Below are 21842 nucleotides of genomic sequence, written 5' to 3' on the forward strand. Positions count from 1 at the left end.
TTAGTTTAAATACTCCCACCGTTGCTGGGATGGGCTGTGCCTCCCAGAGCTGCTGCAATGTCTTGAGCTTGCCACCAAAATGGCTCAGGTTTATTGCTCGTTGAGTGGTTTTAGTTTGATTTCTCCCTGAGCAGTTCTGTAGCTCAAGTACCAACACACATGTCCAGTTGGCAGGGCAGGAGCCAGCTTCTCCCCTCTGCTTTTGCAGCACTGGGTAGTAAACCTGAGCAGTGGGGACACAGCTCCTGGGGAGCAATGCAGGGACATTGGCTCCTTTCCTCCTGGTAGCAAGCAGAAAAACCAAATGTCTCCAAAGATAATGCAGTCTGCAGACCTCCTGATGTCACCCTGAGTGCTGGCTCTGACTGCTCTTTGTTTATGCTTCCTCTCCACCATGGGTGAGCCATCGGAGCGATGTGTATTGGCACATGCAGAAGCACACCAGGATTTCCAAGCATCAGGGAGGTGCCCGATCTACCTGATGCAACCAGGCAGGCAGTTTGCTTGCTGGAGTTACCAGGTAGTATCTGTGTCCCTGTTTCCCAGTTCTGCCCCAACCCCAGTCACCCGTCCCAGATAGGGAGTGAGGGCAGAGGATGTAGTCATGCCTGCTCACATGCCTGCTAGCAGGAGGTCCTGATGACAGTAGTTTTCATGGCTGCTAGTGGCCATTCGTAGCCGTGGGTTCCCAGGGAAGCAGGGAGACTCCTGTGGGACCCTTCCCCTGTTGCCTGGGAGGGTTGGGACCAGGACACCAACACCACTCTGCTGTGGAACTGCTGGGCTCCTGAATGGGGTACAGGAATGAAGAGCCAAACCCAGCACCCCCGTCCACAACCCGCAGAAGGGCTTTGTAATGCCATCCAAAACAAGCTCCTGGGTTTATGCACTTTATTCTGGTGAAGTTTCCTTAAGAGAAGACATACATCAGTGTAAGGTTTTTCTGCAGGACATGCTGACAAAATTAATGCTAATACTGCTACCCCCCCCCCTCCCTTTTTTTCTTAAGCTCCTCGGGTCACCCTGACCTGTTCTGCCTGGTCTGTTTTACATTTGTTTTGAATGTCGGTTTAAAGGCAGTTGTTAAAAAAATGCATGCTATGAGTTTGTCCACAATTATTTCTTCCACAGTAGAAGTGCAGAGCATTTGAAACTGCTTCCAAGCTCCACACAGTTGTTTTTAACTGTCTGTTACTTACCAGTCTCTGGTAAGGTAGAACAGAGCCCCTGTGACCAAGTGGACCTGCAGCTCTCAGTATGTTTAATGAGAGGAGGAGGTGACACGCTGAATACCTTATTTAGGACTCTCTACTTTGGCACAGAATGGCAGTATGTCGAAGCACTTCATTACTGAGATCACTCTGACCTGCAAACTGAAATCCATTAAACAGAATCTTCTCTCCCAATCTACACTGTAAAGCCCAAGAGGAGGAGAAATACAAAATAAGAGTGATAATGCAGGTTTCATGTGCAGCATTGAATATCGGTTCTGCTGATGCACCGCCCTAACTGTCACACAGCACCAGCTCGTGCTGCGAGTGCAGGTGGCTGCACAGATCCTGCACAGGTATCTGGATCTCCAGTCAGGACCCTGCCACCACTCAGCCACCACAGCTCCTGCTGAACTGCAGAGCTCTGAGTTTGAGGCTCCTCCTGTTTGCTGCCAGTGCATTTTAGCTGTGGCATGCAACGTCCCATGGGCCATTCCCGCTGTGAGAACCCAGCACCTGTGCCCTCAGCCTAGCAGCTGCACTCCATGAGGCTCCTGTCTTGGGGTAAAACCTCCCAAACATGCAAAATTCAGTTTGTTTTGTTAATGGTAGGGCTAGAAAACTACTGTAATAACTGCCAATATCTTGCAGAAACCTATGTCTTGAGATATACCTGTATTTAGTCCTAATTCAGGTCCAGTTGCTCCGATTAAAGTAGAGATCATGTCTTATAAAGCATTTGATACTGATGTAAGCATTTCCAGCAGTGGAGAATCTAACACATTTTTTGTCATGCAGTTACGATAGTTCATTCCATTCAGTGTTGCAATAGATGTCCCTCATTTTTCATAGAATCATAGAATACTTAGGGTTGGAAAGGACCTTAAGATCATCCAGTTCCAACCCCCCTGCTATGGGAGGGACACCTCACACTAAACCATGTCACCCAAGGCTTCATCCAACCTGGCCTTGAACACTGCCAGGGATGGAGCATTCACAACCTCCCTGGGCAACCCATTCCAGTGCCTCACCACCCTAACATCATGTTTGTTCTTGATTTCCAGCAACTGGATCTTTATTACAGCTTTGCTGGATTGAAAACATACTTTTATTGAATTTCTATTTCCTCAGTGGGTTTTGCTGGCTGTGACTTAATAACCCTTGAAGACTTCTGTATAGACACCTGCGTGAAATTCTTCCTTGCTCTGGAATGTGTCGTGTAGTCTTACTATTCCTACGGCTTCTGCAGTTTGCCAACACCTCCCTCGTACAGTGAACATCTAATCGCAATTTCATGGTGTAGGCAGCATCACTGCTTAAAGGCAGTGGTAGGATGCTCTCCAGGCCAGTGCTTCCCTCCTTCACATGGCTTAGGATCCTACTAATCCTCTGCCCACTGGACTGTCCTGCCAGCTCAGGCCTCTGAGTTTGTCCACCAGCTTTTGGTGTGAGTTCAGGCTGCCGAGGATGGAATTTGACATCCATTGAAAATGACGTGCTTTTCAGTTGCTTGTTGTATCTTCTTGTAGTGAAATGAACATTGCTTTGATAGATTGAGCTTATTAGCAGATGTTGATCAGTCTGTTCAGTGATCAATGTTCATTAATGTTTGCCCATCTGTGCATTGTTATACAGACTATTTTAGTAGAAATAGCTAGTTGTCCTTTTTGGAATGAAGGTAGACATTCACTAGCAAAGGGCTGTGAACAACCCTCATAAGAAACAAACCTGTCTGATGTTGTTCCAGCATTTATCATTACTTTTGGAGATGTATCATCTGAGTGATTTGAAATCATTCCACAGCACTGGCTGATTTCATATCCTTCGAGTGTTTTTTTAAACTCATGTGGGCCAGACTGAGTCAGCTCTCTTAAACATGTCTGCTGTGCTAGTGCTATTGTAATTAACAGCTAAAATTATCATGCTGGAGAAGACTGAGCTTGACAGGGTCTGTTTTTGGCAAGCCACGTGTGGATGTTAAAAACTTGAAAGAACAGGATAGAAGTCAAGTCCTGTTTCAGCTTCTCTGGCGAGAACTTCTTGCCTGCAGCTGAGGCCACATGCGGTGCCTGGGGCTGGCAGGGGTCCCTGTCATTGCCAGTGCAGAAGCACTTCTTTTCCAGGTCCATGGAACTTTCACAGGTCCTGGCAGTCATGAAAAATCCATGCTGGAGCCCAGCATGCTCCTTCACCAGAGCTTCAGAAACACCCTGCAGGAGGGCCGCAGGCAGGCTTTCAGTTGCTTAAAGCATGTGTCACTTCGATCATTGCTCTCTAGCTGCTCCCTGTGGATTCTTGCACTGCTGAATATTTTGTCATGATCCTGTATAATTATATGCATCCTTCCAGCTTTATTCGAAGTATGCAGGGTGTTTTCTTGGCTATGCCCATGCCTTGCTGCAGGCATGACTTGGTGGTGCTGTGCCAGCAGCTGCATGTCAAGGCTTCTCTCTTACGTGCTAACAGCTAAGAGGGACACTCTTGTTACTTGCTATCACTTGTGCATTATCACCCCACTGTGCTTCGGGGAAGTACAATATAGACTTCTGCCTAGCTTAGCTCATCCTGGAATGAAAGTATAACAATTGTATTTAACTGTTTTGTTCCCAGTAGCTGCTGAGTAGGAGCTACTATCGATAGCAGAGGTGACTGAGTATAAGCTACTCTTCACCTTTGAAGCCATCTAGAAACATCAGTGTTTCAGTGATCTAGAGAACAACCACTCCTGGCAAGCACAAACATCAGGCTCATCTGATAAGAGCAGTTGTCAGTGCTTTCTAACATGGAGGGGTTTGGTTTAAGGCTGCAGTCTCAGAGCCAGCACAGTTGCTTGCTTGCTCTCTTCTTACTTCATACAATATCTCTTAGGACTAGGTAATTCAATTTTAAGGGAAAAAAAATTAACATTTAAGCCAAACCATGTGTGTTTTTATACAGTGTGAGTTTGGCTCCATTTACACACATTACCTGATGGGTAGTGATTATTCATCTTTGGAAATACCATTTGGTTTTTATTTCTTCTTTTAAGCCGAGAGCTTTTCTTCCTAGCAACCCTGCTGTCTCTAAAGGTCTAGTGCCAAGCATGACCATGAGACATGGTTTCTGCCTCAGGTGGAGTCAGCCCTGGTGCCTCCTTCTGGAATTAATGTGTGGTGCTTTGGAAGCAAGGGGTTAGTGTTCTGTGCTCCCCTCCTCTGTGCTGCTTGTCAAAACCAGAACCCAAGTGCAGCTCCTGGGGGAGCAGTGCTGTACCTGTCCTAGGGATCAGCTTTCTGGGGCTCCGGGAGGGGAGCATTGGAGTTCTACCTGATCCTGGTGCTGCCTGTGACTTCTGGAGGGCTGGGATGTGAGGCTCTGGCTGGCCTAACAGCCAAGTGGAGCATGGCTGGAGGATGTCACACTGCACAGCAGCCCTGCTTTCCTGTTTCTCTCTTTAATTACTCCTTCCTGCAGAGCAGCCTATCTTAATTGCTTGTATAGTAGATCATTAAGTACATTACTTAAAGATCACCTTTTGAATTGATTTACAAAGCTGCACTATAACTTGACATATTGATGTTTCACTGCTTATTCTTCTAATTACATCTGAAAGGAAACTTGAGATAAGTGTCATGTAATGAAGGAGCCAAAACCCCAAGGACAATTCATTTGATGTTACATTCTCTGCTTGAATTAAACAACTGGCTTTTTTTTTCTTTAGTTAATTAGGGGGTTTGGAGTTAGTAAAGGGTGAGAGCAGTTCCTGTCTGCAGTAACCTGCCAGCTTGTGTTGTGCTGAACACTGTCATGCAGATGTCAAATTAGGCGAACACAGACTCTCAAATCATGCCTTCAGTTCCAACCCCACAAGCCTGCTCTACTGGTGTTGCTCTTGAACCTGGCCAGCAGACCAAGGCTGCCCCTGCTTGAGTCTCCTTCTTGCTGGTGGGCTATGGGGAGACTCCAGGGAAAAAGCCATGTAGCTGTGTGCTCCTTTTAAAATGTGTTTTGCATGATGTATTTGTAGAGTAGTGACCCGGCTGGGAGAGCTTGGTTATGAGGCAGCAGTCATTGCAGGAGCCCCAGGCAAGGAGAAGGGTTTTATCTTGGTTGCATCACTTCCACTCTGGCCTGGAGTGGAGCAATCCCACTTGAGCATCTGAGTGCAATGGGCTTTTTTCCCCGAGTTGTGACCATCTACTGAGTTAATTTGCTTGCATTGCTTCCCTTTTTAATTGCATGGGAGTAGTTGTTTTATTTGAGTCACCTCTTCTCTCTTTTCCTTGGTTCTTTCTCTCCATTTCTAAGTGAGATTTAATGTGATACCATTCACAGCTGAAAATGCAACTGATGCTTGTTATTTTCCATGTTAGATTAATGGGTTCCCTTGCACGTTGTCCCTTTTGCCCCTGTGTGAGGTCTGCAATGCTGGGACGCTCTTTGGGTGGCACGCACTGAAGGAGTCACTGCTGGTCCTCAGTTTTCCTTTCCTCAGGAATATAAATTTTGGAGCTGGAGGCCAAGAAACCTCAAGCTTCTTTTTTTAATGTTAAGCCTCACACTGAAATGTGTCACTCCCACAGCCCGCAAGCTGAAGAAGATGGGCAACCTGAAGACGCAAGATGAGGTGGAGGCCGCCAACTCATCCAGCCCCACAGAAGAGCAAGCTCCCAAGATGGTGATGACGCACATTGATGGGTATGAGTGCCAGCCCATCTTCCTCAACGTCCTGGAGGCCATTGAGCCTGGCGTGGTGTGTGCTGGCCATGACAACAGCCAGCCGGACTCCTTTTCCAACTTGCTGACCAGCCTGAATGAGCTTGGGGAGAGGCAGCTGATCTATGTGGTCAAATGGGCAAAGGCTTTGCCGGGTAAGGAGGAAAACTAAGAACTCCACCCCCTTCCCTGGTATGTTCCTAAAGCTTCCTGCATGCATCACTGGGGTGGATTCAAAGTCACAGTTCAGCTCCTTGGGGAGCATCTTCATGGGGCACCTGCCTGGGCAATGCCTGTGCAGCAGGCAGCGGCAGCATCAGGTTTGTCTCCTTTGGATGGCTGGTTGATGGGAGAGGTGACTAAGGGGTGACAAAGCATGCCAAAACTTATGCTTTTGTTCTGATAACCCCAGCACATGGTACCCTGTAGGCATGCAGCTCTTCCCCATGCAGAGGTTTTACTCCACTTCCAGGCCTGTGTTCTCCAGACCTGCAGAGGTTTTCTCTAAGCCAGTCCCTTAACCCACACAAAGTGATGAAAAGGGTAAATTCCCTGGGTGAATCACCAGTGTGCCACTTCGTGACTGGAAAGTGAGTTGGGGGAATCTGGACTGAAAAGAGCTGAGGCTGGAGATGTGGGAGAAATCCTTTCTTACTGTTTTTGTATTTCACAAGCCAGTTAATTGTATAGTAGCAAAAGAGATACAAACAAAATCCCAAAGGGCTTTTTGTTGGCAGTCGTATTGCTCTTGTGCAACAGGCTGGACAGATGTACTTATGAGACATTGATAGCCCTGCTATGGGAGAAGTGCGTAAGGGTCGGGAGTTTGCCAAATGGTAATAGTGAGCAGGTGCTGTTAACAGAAACATCCTGGTGACACACGGGTTTCATTGAGAGCATTCTTTGGTTCTGAGCATAGAGGTCGCCAGTCTGTTCGGCTGCAAGTCATAATCCTGCCAACTGAGTGAAATTACAGGAGCCTGAGACCACTCTGGGTGCAGTGGCATCGAGTTCACCTCCCAGCATCCCTGAGACTGGGGCCTAGGTTCACCTAGCTTGTGAAACCAGGAACAAATCATGATAACTCTTCCGGTTTATCTACATCAGGCATCAAGATTCCTCCAGAAAAGTACACAGAGACACCACCAAACCTGGCTGGCAGTCAGTTGTAGAACTGCAGCAGTGCTGATGGAAAGGGAGACTGCTTTGAAAAGCATTTTTCATTGTAAGCATCTCCTTATCAAAAGCTTTTATTGTCCTGTTACTCCACCTGCTCTCCAACCCATGGTGCAGGGTGGTGCCAGCTGCTGCACTGCTGCCTCCCAGGGCTGGTGCCTGCTGTGCCAGTGACAGCATCTGGGCAAGATTGTTTCTAATCTTACACCTAAGCAGTTACAGCTTAAGCACTGCACTCTCCTCAGGACATGGATCCCTTCTGGAGCTATGGTGAGATGCTGCCAACCGCAGAGCTGGTGCTGGCCCATCATTAGCATCACTGTGCCTGGAGCAAGCGTGAAGCCAGTTTGTTTTCTGCACCTTTCCCCAGCAGTTCCCTGGTGTGTGCCAGCACCACAGTTGAACAGTAATAACCACAAATTTGACACTTAGTCTTTCTGCTGGTGGTTTCTAGGGGAGGAATAAGCAACTGCAGCACTGCTGCTGTTGTGGAGCTTCAGATGGGTGGTGGCCATACAGCCCCTTTGCTTGGACAGGTTCTGGATCCCAGTGTGGGCAGGCATGCCCACCACTGCCCCTCCTGCACACAATGTGTCTGCCTCACTTTTTGGGTAGACTTGCAGTATCCCCATAGCCAGAGGTGCTTTGCTGTCTATAATTTATTTAAATTACATTTTGGCTAATGAAGCAGAAGTGTTTCCCAGGTCTGCAGGTTGGCTGGGCAGCCTGGCCTTTGGTGGGCTCAGGTGATGTGGGTGAAAGCAGGTAGGGGGAGAAATGGAAACAAAACTAAAGCAATTTAAAACAGCAGGATGTGGTTGTTTTTATCCAAGCAGAAAGATGTTCACACAGTGTCCCGAAAAGCTAGAGGCTGTTTAATGAATGCTGTTGCTGGTGAGGTGCAATGGGAGCAGAGTAGAGGGCTTGACCTGCTGCACAGCAGCGCAGCCCGACTTGCCTGGGAGGAGGAACAGTGCCCAGGGCCAGCAGCCGAAGCAGCACATCTTGGCAAGCCAGTGCTCCTGCCGAACACTGCTGCATCCTCTGCCTCCTGGAAGTGCTGCGTGGTCCTCAGCAAGGGGAAAATGCCATCCACTCTTCCCCTTTCCCCATTAATGAAGCACATCTAGCACAAGCATTGGCTTAAACATGAACAAGCTCCCCTGTCAGTTAAGATGCATATCAATGTAAAGGGGAGAAGGCTTTTGCTTTCCAGTGACTGCTGCTGGTGGGAGAAGGGGGAACTTGCACCCATAATGGAGGCAGCCTCAGTCTGATAACACGGGCAGTAGAATAATATTGGTTAATAGGTGATTATTAATCTTGCATCCAGCATTGAAAATCATCTGCATAGCAAGAGTGATTAATATGCAGCAAGGTGTTACTGCACTTCTTCCAGCGAGGTTTCAGTGATGGCCTAGAAACAAGGCTGCATCAGATAGGAGCATTTCTGCATCCTGCTCACCTGCAATAGCAATGACTGCTGCCTCATAACCAATGCTGGAAAGATTAAATAACCACTGCTTGTCAAGGAAGCTGTGGGAGCACAGAATTAAAAAATCTCGTTAAATCCATAAAATCACTTCAAGGTAAATGGAAGGAGTGAATGTTTTCCCTGTTCCATATGCATAATTCAGTGAAGGCCTTACAGCTAATTTAGATCAGCACTCAAACACATTAGTTTAAGGGTCATTCTAACTGGCAGCAAATGAAAAGTCTTCAGTTTGTTCCCAAAGCTGTTAGGAACACAGTCTGTCAAAAATAGCTGGACCACATGTGTGGGAAAAGGCTGTGGCTCTGCTGCCAGCACCACAGCTGAACGCCCTCTGTGGTTCTAGCAGCTCCGTGCACAAGTGATCAGGTGAAATACTCCATGGGAGATGGACCTATTTACTAAAGCTATTGCAAAATCTCTGTGTACTTGGCATTAGAGCTTTGGGGCTGTTCCAGGCCATTGCTTGCTTTTCTGCTTCAAATATACAGCCTTACAGTATATCTAAATCACCTTTTATCTATGAGGACACAATTAATTGTGCATCTTTTTTCATTCTCCAGATAATAAGACTTCCAGATACACAATGAGTATGTTTTTGTGTTAGAAGTGCAATTTATGGTAATGTGTGCTCAGCTGCTGATCTCTTAGGAAGATAATTAATCTTCCTAAGATTTTTGTTGTGATAACCCCAGCACACGGTACCCTGTAGGCATGCAGCTCTTCCCCATGCATCCACAGCACTGCATCAGGAGAGAATATAAAGAATTTCTTTCCAAACTCTGCTGCTTTTTGATTATTCACAACAAAATGACATTGATCAAGTTGTCTGTAAATCTGATTTTACTTTTACTATTTCTTTCTGTCGAAAGAAATCTTTATTTGTGTCTCTTCAAAACATACCAATACTAAGAAATTTAACAGTATATTATGGCATTAGGTTTGCATTTATTTTCTTTTACGGTGCTTCTGGCAGTACATTGTGTAAGATGTCTGGATGGGGGAGGTGTGCAGGAAATTACAGGGTTTTAGAGACAGTTTTGTTTAAAGGCATTTAGCTCAGATTCCTTTTAGAAAACTCAGCCAGGGTGTTTCTAGAACTTGCAAAAAGCAGTTTTAAGTCCTCTGACAACAAAACTGTTGTATTCAGATACCTTTCCTGAAACACTAGTAAAACTTGCACAAGTATTTTATTTAAGTGAACCTACTTACAAGGTAACGAACAAGAGCACCAAAGTCCTTCTCATAGCAAGGATTAGGAGCAACAAATAGTTATCCCAGCTGTGGTGTAAAGCTGATACTCAATGGTGGAGGGGAAGTCAGCCCCAGGTGACACTGGCTGCCTGCAGAGGTGGCTTTGGAGCTGGTTTGCACAGGCATGGCAAGCAGGATGAGGAAGTTCTGCCATTGGTGCTGGTGTTCGCAACAGCTTTGTCCTGTTGATGCTAAGCCCAGCTGAAGAGGGTTCACATAGTTTGCTGTTCATGGGTATGTTTTCTGTCTCCAAGTCACCTGCAGGTTACAGGTCTCGTTTTTGGTGGTAAGACTTACAGGCCTTGCTCTCAAAACGTAGGGACAAGAGAAGCCAAACATCAGAGACCTTTGGTTTGTTTGCTTTCTCACCTCACCCTTTCCGTCATGCCTTGGCTTGCAGTTCTGGCCTCACAGCACCTCTTGGGCCCAGCAGAACTTCCCAAAAGAACTTCCTAAGTTGGGAAGGATATTACTTCCCAACCTTATGGATCTGAGGGGGATGAGTGTGTAGCAGACAAGGTTCACCCTCATGGTGCCAGTGTGGGAGTGTTCCCTACACCATCCTGCAGCCTACTGTCTTCAAAGTCTCAGCCACAGGGGCCATCACATGGCTCCTCTGCAAGTAACTCACATGTTTCCAATCTTTTCAGAAAGTCTGGACATGGAAAGAGAATGGTGACAAGTATGGAGCAGGAGGAAATTCAAGGAAGTGCTTACTGTGAATGGCTTAGGTTTTACTAGGCAGTGTATTAATCTCTGACCAAATTTACTGGATAAATAGAAAGGGTTTTTAGTAGCATGGAGTACTGTAGTTAGCTATGAAAATCTAACTTGGATATGTCCTAGAGATGAGTACAACTGATTTTATGAAGTCCTGGAGTTGCCCAGTTGTCTTGTCTGTATTCATGTGCTCTGAATGAGTTTCTCTCTGGATGCCAGAAGGTTCATGTTCAGCTGGTAGCTGAGCACCCCTCTGCTGTAAATCACCCATTCAGATTCGGTGGCATGCTACTGGTGCACAAGCTTCAGGTTTTTAATCCAATGATATGTGATCCAGAAGTACAAATGGAAGGCAGGTTTAGTCAGCAGTAAAACACGACTTGTGCTCATTTGCAGTTGACAGCTTCCCAAGCAAGAGTGATTTGCCTCAGTGAGTTATTATTACACACTGGCAGTGTTGGAATTGCTTTAAAGTTTCACTGAAGTAACAAATGATTTTCTTGAAACCAGATCACATTTGCCTACTTACAAGTATCTGGAAAAAAGTGCAGTTTTGGAGGTGTTTGTGTGTGTGTTGTGAACACGCCTGGGATGTAGCTGTGGGCTGCCATCTGGGAATACTCATTTGAATTTAATTGATATTTTTGTTTAGCCTTCGATTCAGCAGAAGTTTTCATATTCATTAGATAAATGCATTGTGTATTCGACAGAGAAATGGAAGCAGCCTGTTAACCATGAGATGAAGCCTCATGGTTACTTGCTGTCTCTGAACATTATACATTACAATCCATTTGCTTAAATTTGATGAAGTCCTAATTGATTTGAAGGGGTTTGGCTTATCTCCTGGAGTGCCAGAATTGCACCGGAGGAGGCAGTTGGCTAATGACAGCTTCTCAGCACCTGGAGAATGTGATCTGGTTAATTGTATTGTTGCTGGGGCTCCCACTTCCCTCCAGCTGATTTATTTCTGTTAGCAGAACAAAGCAAACAAGTCCTCATCAGCTGTTTCTTTCACTTACTTTTGATTTACTATCTCAGATGGTGACTTTGAATGTTTTGGAGCAGAGACTCTGGGAGTTATGCTGTGATTGCAGAGCATGTGGCACAGTACGTTTCAGTGGGTCTGGGTGTCTAATTAGTGCCAGAAACAAGGGCTGTAGCAGGGCAAGCCTGGTGCCAGCCCTGAGGTCTGGTTGTGTCCTGGAAGGGACGTTAGGAAGTCACTGAATCCCATCCTGCTGTGTCTTTGTCCAGTCTGTTGCAGGACGGTGACGGTTCACTTCACTGGGTCTTGCAAAGCCTTCAAATGCAATTTGTGAAGATCTCAGACTCTCAGGGGGAGGATGTCATTTATTGCCACTTCTCACTGCTTTCCTGTATAATGCTTTGCTGCTTGTGTTCTTCATCCAGTCTTTATCCCTTCCTTATGCCTGGGGATCTCCTTTCTCCCCTTCCAGTTGCAGGTGTGTGCTCTGGCTGGTTATGAGGGTGTGTGAGCTGTTGACACTACGGCTGTGCCACCCAGATGTGTCTGTGTGTCCTGGGATGAGCTGAGGTTGGGCTGTGGACCATCTTGTCCTCACAGGAGTAATGCAGGAGGGCTGGAGAAAAACAGTCCTGGCACCGGCCAGGAACCCAATGTTAATCTGTAAAATTCCCTTCTCCTTTTTTAACAGGATTTCGCAACCTGCATGTGGATGACCAGATGTCAATAATCCAGTACTCTTGGATGGGCCTTATGGTGTTTGCTATGGGTTGGAGATCGTTCACCAATGTCAATTCCAGGATGCTTTACTTTGCTCCAGATTTGGTCTTCAATGAGTAAGTGCAAAATAGCAACAATCTAGTACTGTGTTCTGTTTGGGTCAGACTAGGCGAGAACAAATCAAGGCATTTGTTTTCATCATGGAATGTATAGCTTAGTAGTCTTACTTTCAGGGCTGACCAACAAAGAATAGGAGGGCCCTGCTTTTTGTCCTCTAACTGCTCTGCAGTGATCTCCAGGAGCAGTATGTGCAGTTGGAGTGCCTCTCCTGGTCCTTCTTCCTTTTCCCTCGACCTTGCCTTGGATTCAACTTCCATTGGCCAAGAGCTGGTGCTGGGTGTGAAGGGCTGGTCTGCCTTTTCACGCTGGGATTTGAGTTTCTATTTCCAGCTTGGTTGGTCAGCTGGAGTGGGCAGAAAGAGCAGCAAGCTTTTATTGCTAGTTCCTGATGGGTTCTCTCTTATGTAGCATCAGCTTACAGCTGGGGAGGGTTTGTTGACATGAAAGTAGAAATGCTTCAGAACAATAACAATGCACAAGCAGAAGCATACCTTATCTCTGAGAGCTCCAGGCTCAGCTTCTTATTCCTCACAGATAGCCACACTTAGTGAATCATTGCAGCTGCTTTTCAGGAAGGCAGAGGGTCAGGTGAGCTCTGCGAGTCCCAGGTAGCCATCCATTTCTGGATGGGAAATACATGCAGGCATTTTGGAAAACATTCTGGTTGTGTGTGCAAGCCTATTGCTGCCAGCATCTCCCAAGACAGAGCTCAGGTTCTTGGCAGGGGGACATGCCAGGCGAGGCTCGGATTGCTGGGATGGGCAGTGCATGTCCTCCCATGCACATCGTGCAGCCAGCACTTTGATCCTCTTGCTGTGTGTGATGTGTCTTGCCCTGCTAGGTACCGGATGCACAAATCCAGAATGTACAGCCAATGTGTCAGGATGCGGCACCTCTCTCAGGAGTTTGGGTGGCTTCAGATCACACTGCAGGAGTTCCTCTGCATGAAGGCTCTACTATTCTTCAGTATTAGTAAGTTCTCATATCCTTTCCTCTGCAGACCTCCAGTTGCCGTGCGCTGTATTGCCATAGATGTATCTGGTGCTTTCCCTGAGCATGTACTCATACTTTCCAAGGAATGGCTGTGGATGTTCTCCCCTCTGCTTCAGTCTGAGCTGCTCAGAGATAATGAGCTGCTAAGCATTCAGGTGCCCTCACCCAGCCCCTGCAGCTTGCCCATCCTACCCCTACACAGTGCACCATTTCCACATGCAGTTCCTGCACGAGGTTGCTCCTCAGCTCAGCTCCTGTCATCCCAGAGCCTCCAAGCATCAGCTGCAGAGCAGGAAACTAGTGCTTCAGTTTGTCATATTGCTTCTTAGTTTTAACAAGTGCTGAACTTGGCTTAGCAGCCATCTAACAAGCTGATCAGAGTGAGGGCTATAGTGGAAGCAGAGCTGGTGGGCAGATCTTTCAGGTCTGCACTGACCTCTTTCCCAGCCTTCCTCTGGCTCTTCTGTTTCTCCACTCTCTGAGCAGCTCTCACTGTTTCCCCCCCATGTTCCATCCAGTTCCAGTAGATGGCCTGAAGAACCAGAAGCTCTTTGATGAACTTCGAATGAATTACATTAAGGAACTTGACCGCATCATCGCTTGCAAGAGGAAGAGCCCTACCTCCTGCTCTCGGCGATTTTACCAGCTCACCAAGGTCCTGGACTCCGTGCATCCTGTAAGAGGACAGCGAAACCTCTATGTATACAGATAAGAAATGATATAAGAAAGAAACTTTTTACAGTGAGAATTATCATTCACTGGTGCAACCTCCCAGGATTGTGGTGCCCCATCACTGGAGGTTTTCAGGGTGTGAGACTGGACAGAGTGTTAAATAGTGTCCTCCAGGCTCCCTTTCCCAGGGAAGGTTGGACTGGTGACCTTTCAAGGCCCCTCCAAACCTGGGCTGTTCAACAATTCTGTGGTTCTTTGTGATTTGGTTTTTAACTCTCATACACCCTTGCAGGGACAGTGTTGCAGTGTGCTCCCAGATTAAGCAACAGAGAAAAGACAGACACCAAGTCTGCTGAGGGAGTGAGCTACCTGTGTCAGTCACTGCCTGCAGTCACCACTCTAGTGTTTGGGTTTATGGGCTTCCATTTTTAGCAATGAAAAGCTCTTTATAGATGGTACTTTTATATTGTCAGCCTATCAGAACAGCTCAAAATCTCAGTGCCCCCAGTGAACCTTCTCTGATTACAGCAGTGAAATCAAATTCTCTATTTGTGACTTAAAGTTGTACTGGTGACACCTTTCTTTTCCCTGGGGGAGAACTCCATGCACATACAGTTACATGTTTATAAACGAAAAGTAATTCTTAGTAACTGAAGTCAGCATCATCTGCACAGTAAGACAAGTTTCTGTAGGAGTAAAAAGTGCCATTTCTATTCATCCCCATTTCTGTGGTACTTGGTAATGTCTGAGTGTGCAGGACCATAGCAAGTTATGCTCCATGCCCCCCGGATGGGTAGTTCCCTCGGTTATCCTCGAGACGTGTACCTGCCATCTTACAGCTGCTAGCAAGGCAGTGATGGCCAGAGAGCAGAGCACGTTCCACTGCAGCGGGTGCAGCTGTGGCCAGCTGTGTCTGCCAACGCTGGCTCCTCATCTTCCCAGAGAAATCACTGTCCAGGGACTTCTCATGTAACAAACTTTCTTTCTCTCCCAGATTGCCAAGGATCTGCATCAGTTTACATTTGACCTTTTAATTAAGGCACATATGGTGAGCGTGGACTACCCTGAAATGATGGCTGAGATCATCTCTGTGCAGGTTCCCAAGATCCTCTCTGGAAAAGTCAAACCTATCTACTTCCACGCACAGTGATCTTCTGGAAGGACCTCCCAGGTCTGCCACCCCCATTTCAGCAATCTCCTGCCAATGTTTTCTGCACTACCGCACTGCAGTGCCTTGGGGAATCCCCTCTACAGAGGTGTGTGCCGGAGGATGGACAGGGACAAACACTGCCTGCTGGGATTCCCGGGATCTGTTTTTCATGAGGTACCTCTCGAACTGAGCTCCCTGCCTCAGCTTCTGCCTCGGTTCGGCTGCCTCGCTGTGCTGGGACACGGGACTGTGGTGTGGTGGCAGCAGCACCCTGCTTGTGCTCTCATGTGTGTGTTTTCCACAGTGACTCAGTGATCAGGACAAATGGCAGCGGTTGTTGGGTTTGGTGTTTTTTAAAAGCAGAACCAGGACAAGACCAGAAGCAGGTTGAACCTGTAAGTGTGGCTGGGGGTTACTTCACTGGCCTTCTTCAGGACTTTTACATTGCATTCATGGTGCTGGGAAGCAGATGAGTTAAAATACTGCAATAGAGAAACAGAGAAGAGTTGGGGGATGAGATGAACTTGCAGCCTGATGACTTGGCAGGGCCTGCTGCTGTCACAAAGCCACCGTGCAGCTGCTGAGGGGTCTGCTCTGGACAGCATGGCAGCCTGTGCAGCATCTGCGTTAGCTGATGGAGTGGTACAGAGTGTCAGCAAAAGGGTTGGAGAGGAAGATGACCTTCCCAGAGTCCCAAAGGTGACAAATGGCTACTGTTTACCACCTGGGATGGTTTTGCAATGTCCAGTCAAGCTGGATCTTGGTCTGCCCTGCGGACTCCCAGGCACTCAGCAGTCACATTCCATTGATAGCTGGTGCTCCAACACAGCTGTACTCACCTCCGCAAGTGCCTGACATCCTCAGACCTCACACTCCCCCCTCCACCAGGGCCCCTGCCCAGCCCCTCACCAGCTCTGCTCCCACTGGGTGTCCCCAGGCCCTGGGGTTCCATCTACATCACTTATTTCCCATTTGTCCCAACCATTCTTTCTGATGCCAGCAGATGAGCACGCTGGAAGCAAAGCAGTGGGGCTGGGATCTGCAGGACCTGTGAGGCTACAGGATTCCTGCTGTCAATCCCATCCTCAGGAGGTGGCTGTGATGACCAGCTGGTGCTGTTATGGCACTGCAGGGAGCTGTAAAAGAAACACTGAAGAGACCTTCTGCCATTCTAAACAGTGTGATGGCTACTGCTAACTGCAGTGGTTGATTGCAGCCTGGGGGACACCATCCCAAGCACACTGTCCCATGTGCTCCAGCAGTCTGCAGGAGCTCAGCGTGGCAGTGGCAGAGCCCAGTCCACAGACTGATGCAGCACAGGCTGCAGCTCCATAGTGAGGATGGATGAATGTGGCGGTTGGTCCACAGCCAACAGAGCAAAGGCTGCTTGGTCTGCAGCTGCTGACGGCCCTCAGCAGTCAGGAGGATCTGGAGAAATGCAGGCTTGGTTTGTCAGGCTTGACTGTTTCATACCTCAGGTTCAGAAGGGAACACAGGCCCATTCGATGCCTGTGTTCTGATTTATTTGGTGGGCTCAGTTTCCCACACAGTGGCCAAGCCTGCATTCCCCATTGTATTTCAGTTCCCTCTTCCTGCACAGTGTGAGCACACCAGAACTGATCAGACACGTTCCCCCTCTGTAATACCAGCTACTTGTCTTTGTCAGGTGTCTTTAAAAGCAAAGGGAATGAGGTTGCAGACAACTGATTGCTGCACGAGTTGTGCAGAAAGCAGCACTAATGCCTGTGCTGCTTCCATTCATGAGCTAAGCATCACCATCAGCTCTTCAGGCAGACCCCTCACAGTACTTCTGGGTTCTTTGTAAACTCTCAGTAGAACAAACTTGTTTTACTGAGACACTTTTTAGTCACGCTGTGGGATTTTCATTAAGGGAAGGGGCAGGAATAAAGCCCTTAAAACTATTGAAGGGGAGGAACTTTCTTTGCAGTTGTTTGTGATGGGTTTTCCTCCCCTGCTTGTGCTCTTCCACTTGAAACCCTTCATGTGGATGGCAACAGAATCCTTAGATAACCTTCCTGAATGCCAGCCAGGAGGGCGGTGTTCTGAGTCAGCTTCTATTTTAGAGGGCTGCAAGCATTTTAAATGTTAATATGATCTACTAATATTTGCAAATGAAGTGGTAAAAAATCCTGCTGGTGCACTTTGCTCTTCCTGAACATGTTCTGCAGAAAGCAGAAGGGCACAGTGAACAGCTGGGTGGGTTCTCTCTCATCAATGGTTAGGATGTTTAGGAGCAATCTAAAGAGCTCCTTTGGAGAGCTTTATACTTTGCACAAGCCCTTGTCAGTGAAGTTTTCATTAGTTAATGAGTGGAGGTATCCTGCTGGGTCCTTTTCTGCTGGGAGATTGGAAAGAAATGAAGTTTAATGGGGATTTGCATACACTGATTTGCTGGTGGAAGCACAATGTGAATGAAAAGCCTTTTAGAAGGGGATGCTGCCTGCACATCATGCGCTGGATGCATGCAGCTCATGAGTGGGCAGGTTTGATGTGTGATGGGGCAGGAGCTTGGGTGAGGTGCCCCTGGCCAGTGGGCAGGAACCAGCCAGCACCCCAGGGCTCCTCTGTGCTCAGGGGGGCACGGGCCTTACATTGTTTGTCTCTTCAGCATCAAAGCAAACTTGTGCAGCTTTTACATTCAAAAGCTGACTCCTATGACATCGTTAGAGGGGTGACTGGAGGGTGCAGAAACTGGGATCAGGAGCAACTGTGTGTGTATTTGCGGGGGTGTTAACACTTTCCTTGTTTATTTTCATGGACTGCTGCAGGAACTGGGTCAAAATGAGGCTTAAGAAATACCAAAGTCCAGATTCCTCCATGTATCTTTGTACTTTATGTTCTCTTCTGCATTTTCTTGTCTTGTGTTTTAATAAAGCAAAGAGAATTTCACCATCCTCACAGTCATGTTAGTGCTGTCCCTGAGGCTTCTCTCGGGATAGCCAAGCCCCTGGAGGGGAACCCCTTTGGCCTCACTGATTCCAAATCCCACCTCAGATTCACCGAGGTAGATGCCAGGTGAGTCGGCCCTGCGGAGGGGAGGCAGGATGCTCGCCAGCTTCACCACCACATGCTCTGTTGAGGTCATTGCCAGTGTCTGCAGGGATGCTGAGGTGGTACCCGAGGTGACCACTGCCTCCCGTCAGCTGGGCTCGCTGCCCTCCCCTGCCGAATCACCACCAGCACAGCTCCCTGTTCCATCAGCTGCTGCTCTGCTTGCTGAGCTCTCTCCCTGGATGTTTCAATGACATATGTTAAATGTGCATATATACAAAAATAAAAGCATGCCCTGCTGTATATTGCTAAAGAGATCTATTTAATATAATGCTCTGAGTTTCTTTTCCGATTGCAACTAACTGCTCTTCAGGAGATGAGTCAGTGTATGCCAGTAATAATGGAAACATTTAATTTAATGTTTTTTCTGGTTTGGTATTGCCCAGTTTTCAAAGGTCCGTCTGTTCATGGTGTGAATGGAACACACACTGGTGTAGTCTGGTGTCGGTATCTGCTTCTCCAGCTTTCTTGTAGCTGTTTCTGTAGCTGACACAGGCATACTATTTGCACTTTGGGGACAGCAGAGCGTCCTTTATTTCTGCCCTCTTTGCACAGTGTCTTTGCACTATGGGGCAGGATCCTGGAATTACAGCGTGGTAGCTGTTTTCTAACTCTTTCAAAGTAGACTTCTGGAGGCACAGAAAGCCTTTCACATGCCATAAGGACTGGCCAGGTTGTGCTCAGCACTGTCATGTCCCAGTGCCCAGCATCAAATGACACAGAGTTCCTGGAGTGTGGCTGTTGGGTAAGATGCCCGTGTGTCTGCGGGATGGGCAGAGGTCACCAGTGCTGCGTGCTGGGATCCGGGGCAGGTTGTGGTGCAGCGGCATGGGGCTGGAGCTTCTCTGCACCCACCCACTCCCGTGCAGCACTGAGAGGTTTCTGCTCATTCCCTGTAGGAAATGGCAGGGCAACCTGCGTTTGTGATTCAGAAAGTAAACATCTGCACCGCACATAAACCACAGCAAATTTATAATGAGCTGCTCTCTGTGATGGGTATTTTGTGTTCTGTGGCAATTTGTTTTATTTGTTAACACGTCTGTGTAATGAAAAGAGTTCTCTATATTGATATATTTTACTTTCTTTGTAATAAGCCAAAAAAGCTCATTGCTGGTGCCTTTTTGCCTGGGAAGGACTCCCAGCCCACAGCTATATTCATGAATGTAACAAAGCATAATGTCTGCAATTGCTTGTTTCACCATAGCTGAGTAAAGTCATGGAGCAAACACTGCAGGATTACCAAAAGAAAAGCTCAAGTAGCCCACAGAATGGGCAGAAAGACTCTTCAGCTACAATAAGGGTTATTTCCCCAGGCACGGTTCCAAGGCAAGGGCTGAGCTTTCAGCTTCCTCCTGTGTGTGACACAGAAGTCTATGCCCTGTCTTGGTGGGACTTTGCTGCATTGAGAACCTTTAGCCTCTGCAAGTGATGCAGTGAGGCCAAAGCATACACATATCACTTTATTGTGGCTGCAACTATATTACAGTTGCAGCATTTTTGCAGTCACCTTTCAGAAATGGCAGTTTTTTGCCCAAATCAGTGGCATCTTAGGCCAAATTCTGCTTCTAGAGAAGGACAGTAGTTGGACTGTTGCCTCTGTTTTGTTTTTTAAATTGGAACTGAATGCATTGAATAAGGCAAATGGACACGTACAACATTACATTGTCAAGAGTGGAGAGCAGTGATGTCGCTGCCTTGGCCAGCGGCATGTGTTGGAGGATGCCCAGGAGATGACCGTGACTCAGAAGTCACCATATGGGACTGAAGGACATTTATTCTTATAACCAGAGGGAAACCCGCCTGGCATCCGGGATAAAGACAAAACCAATTACGCCAGGGGAGATGAAAACATTCACTTTTTGACTGGTTTAGTCTCTGCTTGGGTCCCATGCGAGCCCTCACCCTGTGCTGTACCACAGGGCAGACCTGCACGCTTGGTGTTCAGCTCTTTTTGTAATCTTCAAATCTGCTGTTGTTCTAAGTACAATAAAGGCAGAATCTTGTTTGTTGGAACTCTGCTCAATGCATATTTTTTGGCTTTTGTTTCAGTTAATGTGCATGAAAACCGTTACCCAGTGTGACAAATATTGGCTGTTGAAGACGCCAGGAAAAAGCAGGACATTTTCAGTGGGTGAGGCTGCATGTTGGGTCATTCATAGGTTGCTTTTTGCAGTGAGATTTTGCTATTAACTGAACTGTTAATTCATTTACATATCAATTGACTAATCCTTTCATATATGCCTCTTTGGGTCTTTTAAATTGAATTTCATTTGGTTATTGTATTTCTCAAAGCAAGCAGCTAATAAAGGCCAGTGTCCTCCTCTTGTTGTTCTTTTCACTGTCTTTACGAGCAGTTGTAAATCCATTCTGCTGGAACTTCTTCATAGAATTAACCTATGTTCTCCCAGTTAATAAACAAAGACTGCTTATCTGCCTGCTTTTTAATTCAAGGCACAGATGTGAATGCTGCCCAGGGTCAAGATTCTGTTCACTGCCAGACAAACCAAAGAGCTTGGAAAAAATAAATAATACTCATTAGTCCACAAATAGCTGGCAATGTCTAGTGTGTAATTGTGCAGCAGCGGTACACGTACCAGTACCCTGCAGGCTGGAAGCAGAGTGTACTGATGGGTACAAAAAGCCTTGCCCATGTGGAGTAGCATCCTGTTTAGTCATCTGGAGAGAATCTGGCCCCATGCCTCTATCTGAGTCACAGTTACATATGAATGTCTATTTTCAACATTCACCCTTAACTGACATGGAGAAGCCTGTGGCCGTTCATGGGCTGTGGTGATGTCTCAGATACCTGTCACCATGTTCACCCCAGTGTCCACCATCAAACTTTTACTTGGCCACCAGTGTCATCTGGGACGTTTGGGAGCTGCTGGTCCAACACATGAGCTCTCTGTTGCTGGTGCTGGCACAGCTGCCCCATCTCTGCCCCACAACATCACCACAAGCTGAGGACAGGATGCTTGGTGTCAGTCAGGCAGGGGCCAGGGACCATGTTCTGGGCACAACCAGACTGTCAAGTGTCTCCATTGCTGCTGTGACTGCAAAAGAGCAGAGTCCAAGCTGCCAACCCCACTGTGCAGCAGAGCCAGGGGCAGCCCAAAGGGGTGCAGGATGCACAGCTCCTGCCAGGCACAGCCCGCAGCCCTGACCTGGGTGAGCCCCTCTCCAGGCCTTCCATTCCAGCAGGGACAGGAGTTCAGGGGGCTCAATGCAGCTCAGAGGGAAGGGAGAAATGCTCAGGCCAAGTGCTCTGTCCTTAGCAGTGGACACAAACCTGCAGTGTCCACAATAACCATTCAGCTTAGAAAAAGCAACCCCCCTCAGAAGGAAGGAGGACTTGTGGGGGGTGGAGAGGGCTGCAGAGCTCTGCTGCATGCTGCCAGGGCCATGTTTCTGTAGGCTCTGGGCTCTAACCCTCCTGGCCCAGCTGGCAAATAGCCTCTGTCCCAGGCAAGCTGCCAGGTGCCTTTAGTGGACCTTTGTGATAAGGATGCAGCTGAAACCTTTTTCTGACCAACTCCATCAGCTGAGCAAGGGCAGCTGCTTGAAGCCTAGGCAGCACATGGG

At 47.5% G+C, this 21842-nt stretch overlaps 1 protein-coding gene across 2 annotated transcripts in view; it reads left to right on the forward strand.

Annotated features, from left to right (window-relative positions):
- Positions 1-15762, forward strand: part of AR (androgen receptor) — a 50147-nt gene extending 34385 nt beyond the window's left edge. Inside the window, exons 4-8 of one of the 2 annotated variants that reach the window (XM_031045555.2) lie at positions 5774-6061; positions 12225-12369; positions 13215-13345; positions 13885-14042; positions 15033-15762. In XM_031045555.2, the coding sequence (XP_030901415.2) occupies positions 5774-6061; positions 12225-12369; positions 13215-13345; positions 13885-14042; positions 15033-15188 (878 nt within the window). In that variant the 3' untranslated portion in view covers positions 15189-15762. The remainder of the gene's footprint in view (positions 1-5773; positions 6062-12224; positions 12370-13214; positions 13346-13884; positions 14043-15032) is intronic. The other variant, XM_034063916.1, reaches the window with a different exon arrangement.
- The last annotated feature ends 6080 nt before the right edge of the window (positions 15763-21842 follow it).

The sequence above is a fragment of the Melopsittacus undulatus genome, chromosome 6 (assembly GCF_012275295.1).
Source record: "Melopsittacus undulatus isolate bMelUnd1 chromosome 6, bMelUnd1.mat.Z, whole genome shotgun sequence".
NCBI classification, from domain to species: Eukaryota; Metazoa; Chordata; class Aves; order Psittaciformes; family Psittaculidae; genus Melopsittacus; species Melopsittacus undulatus.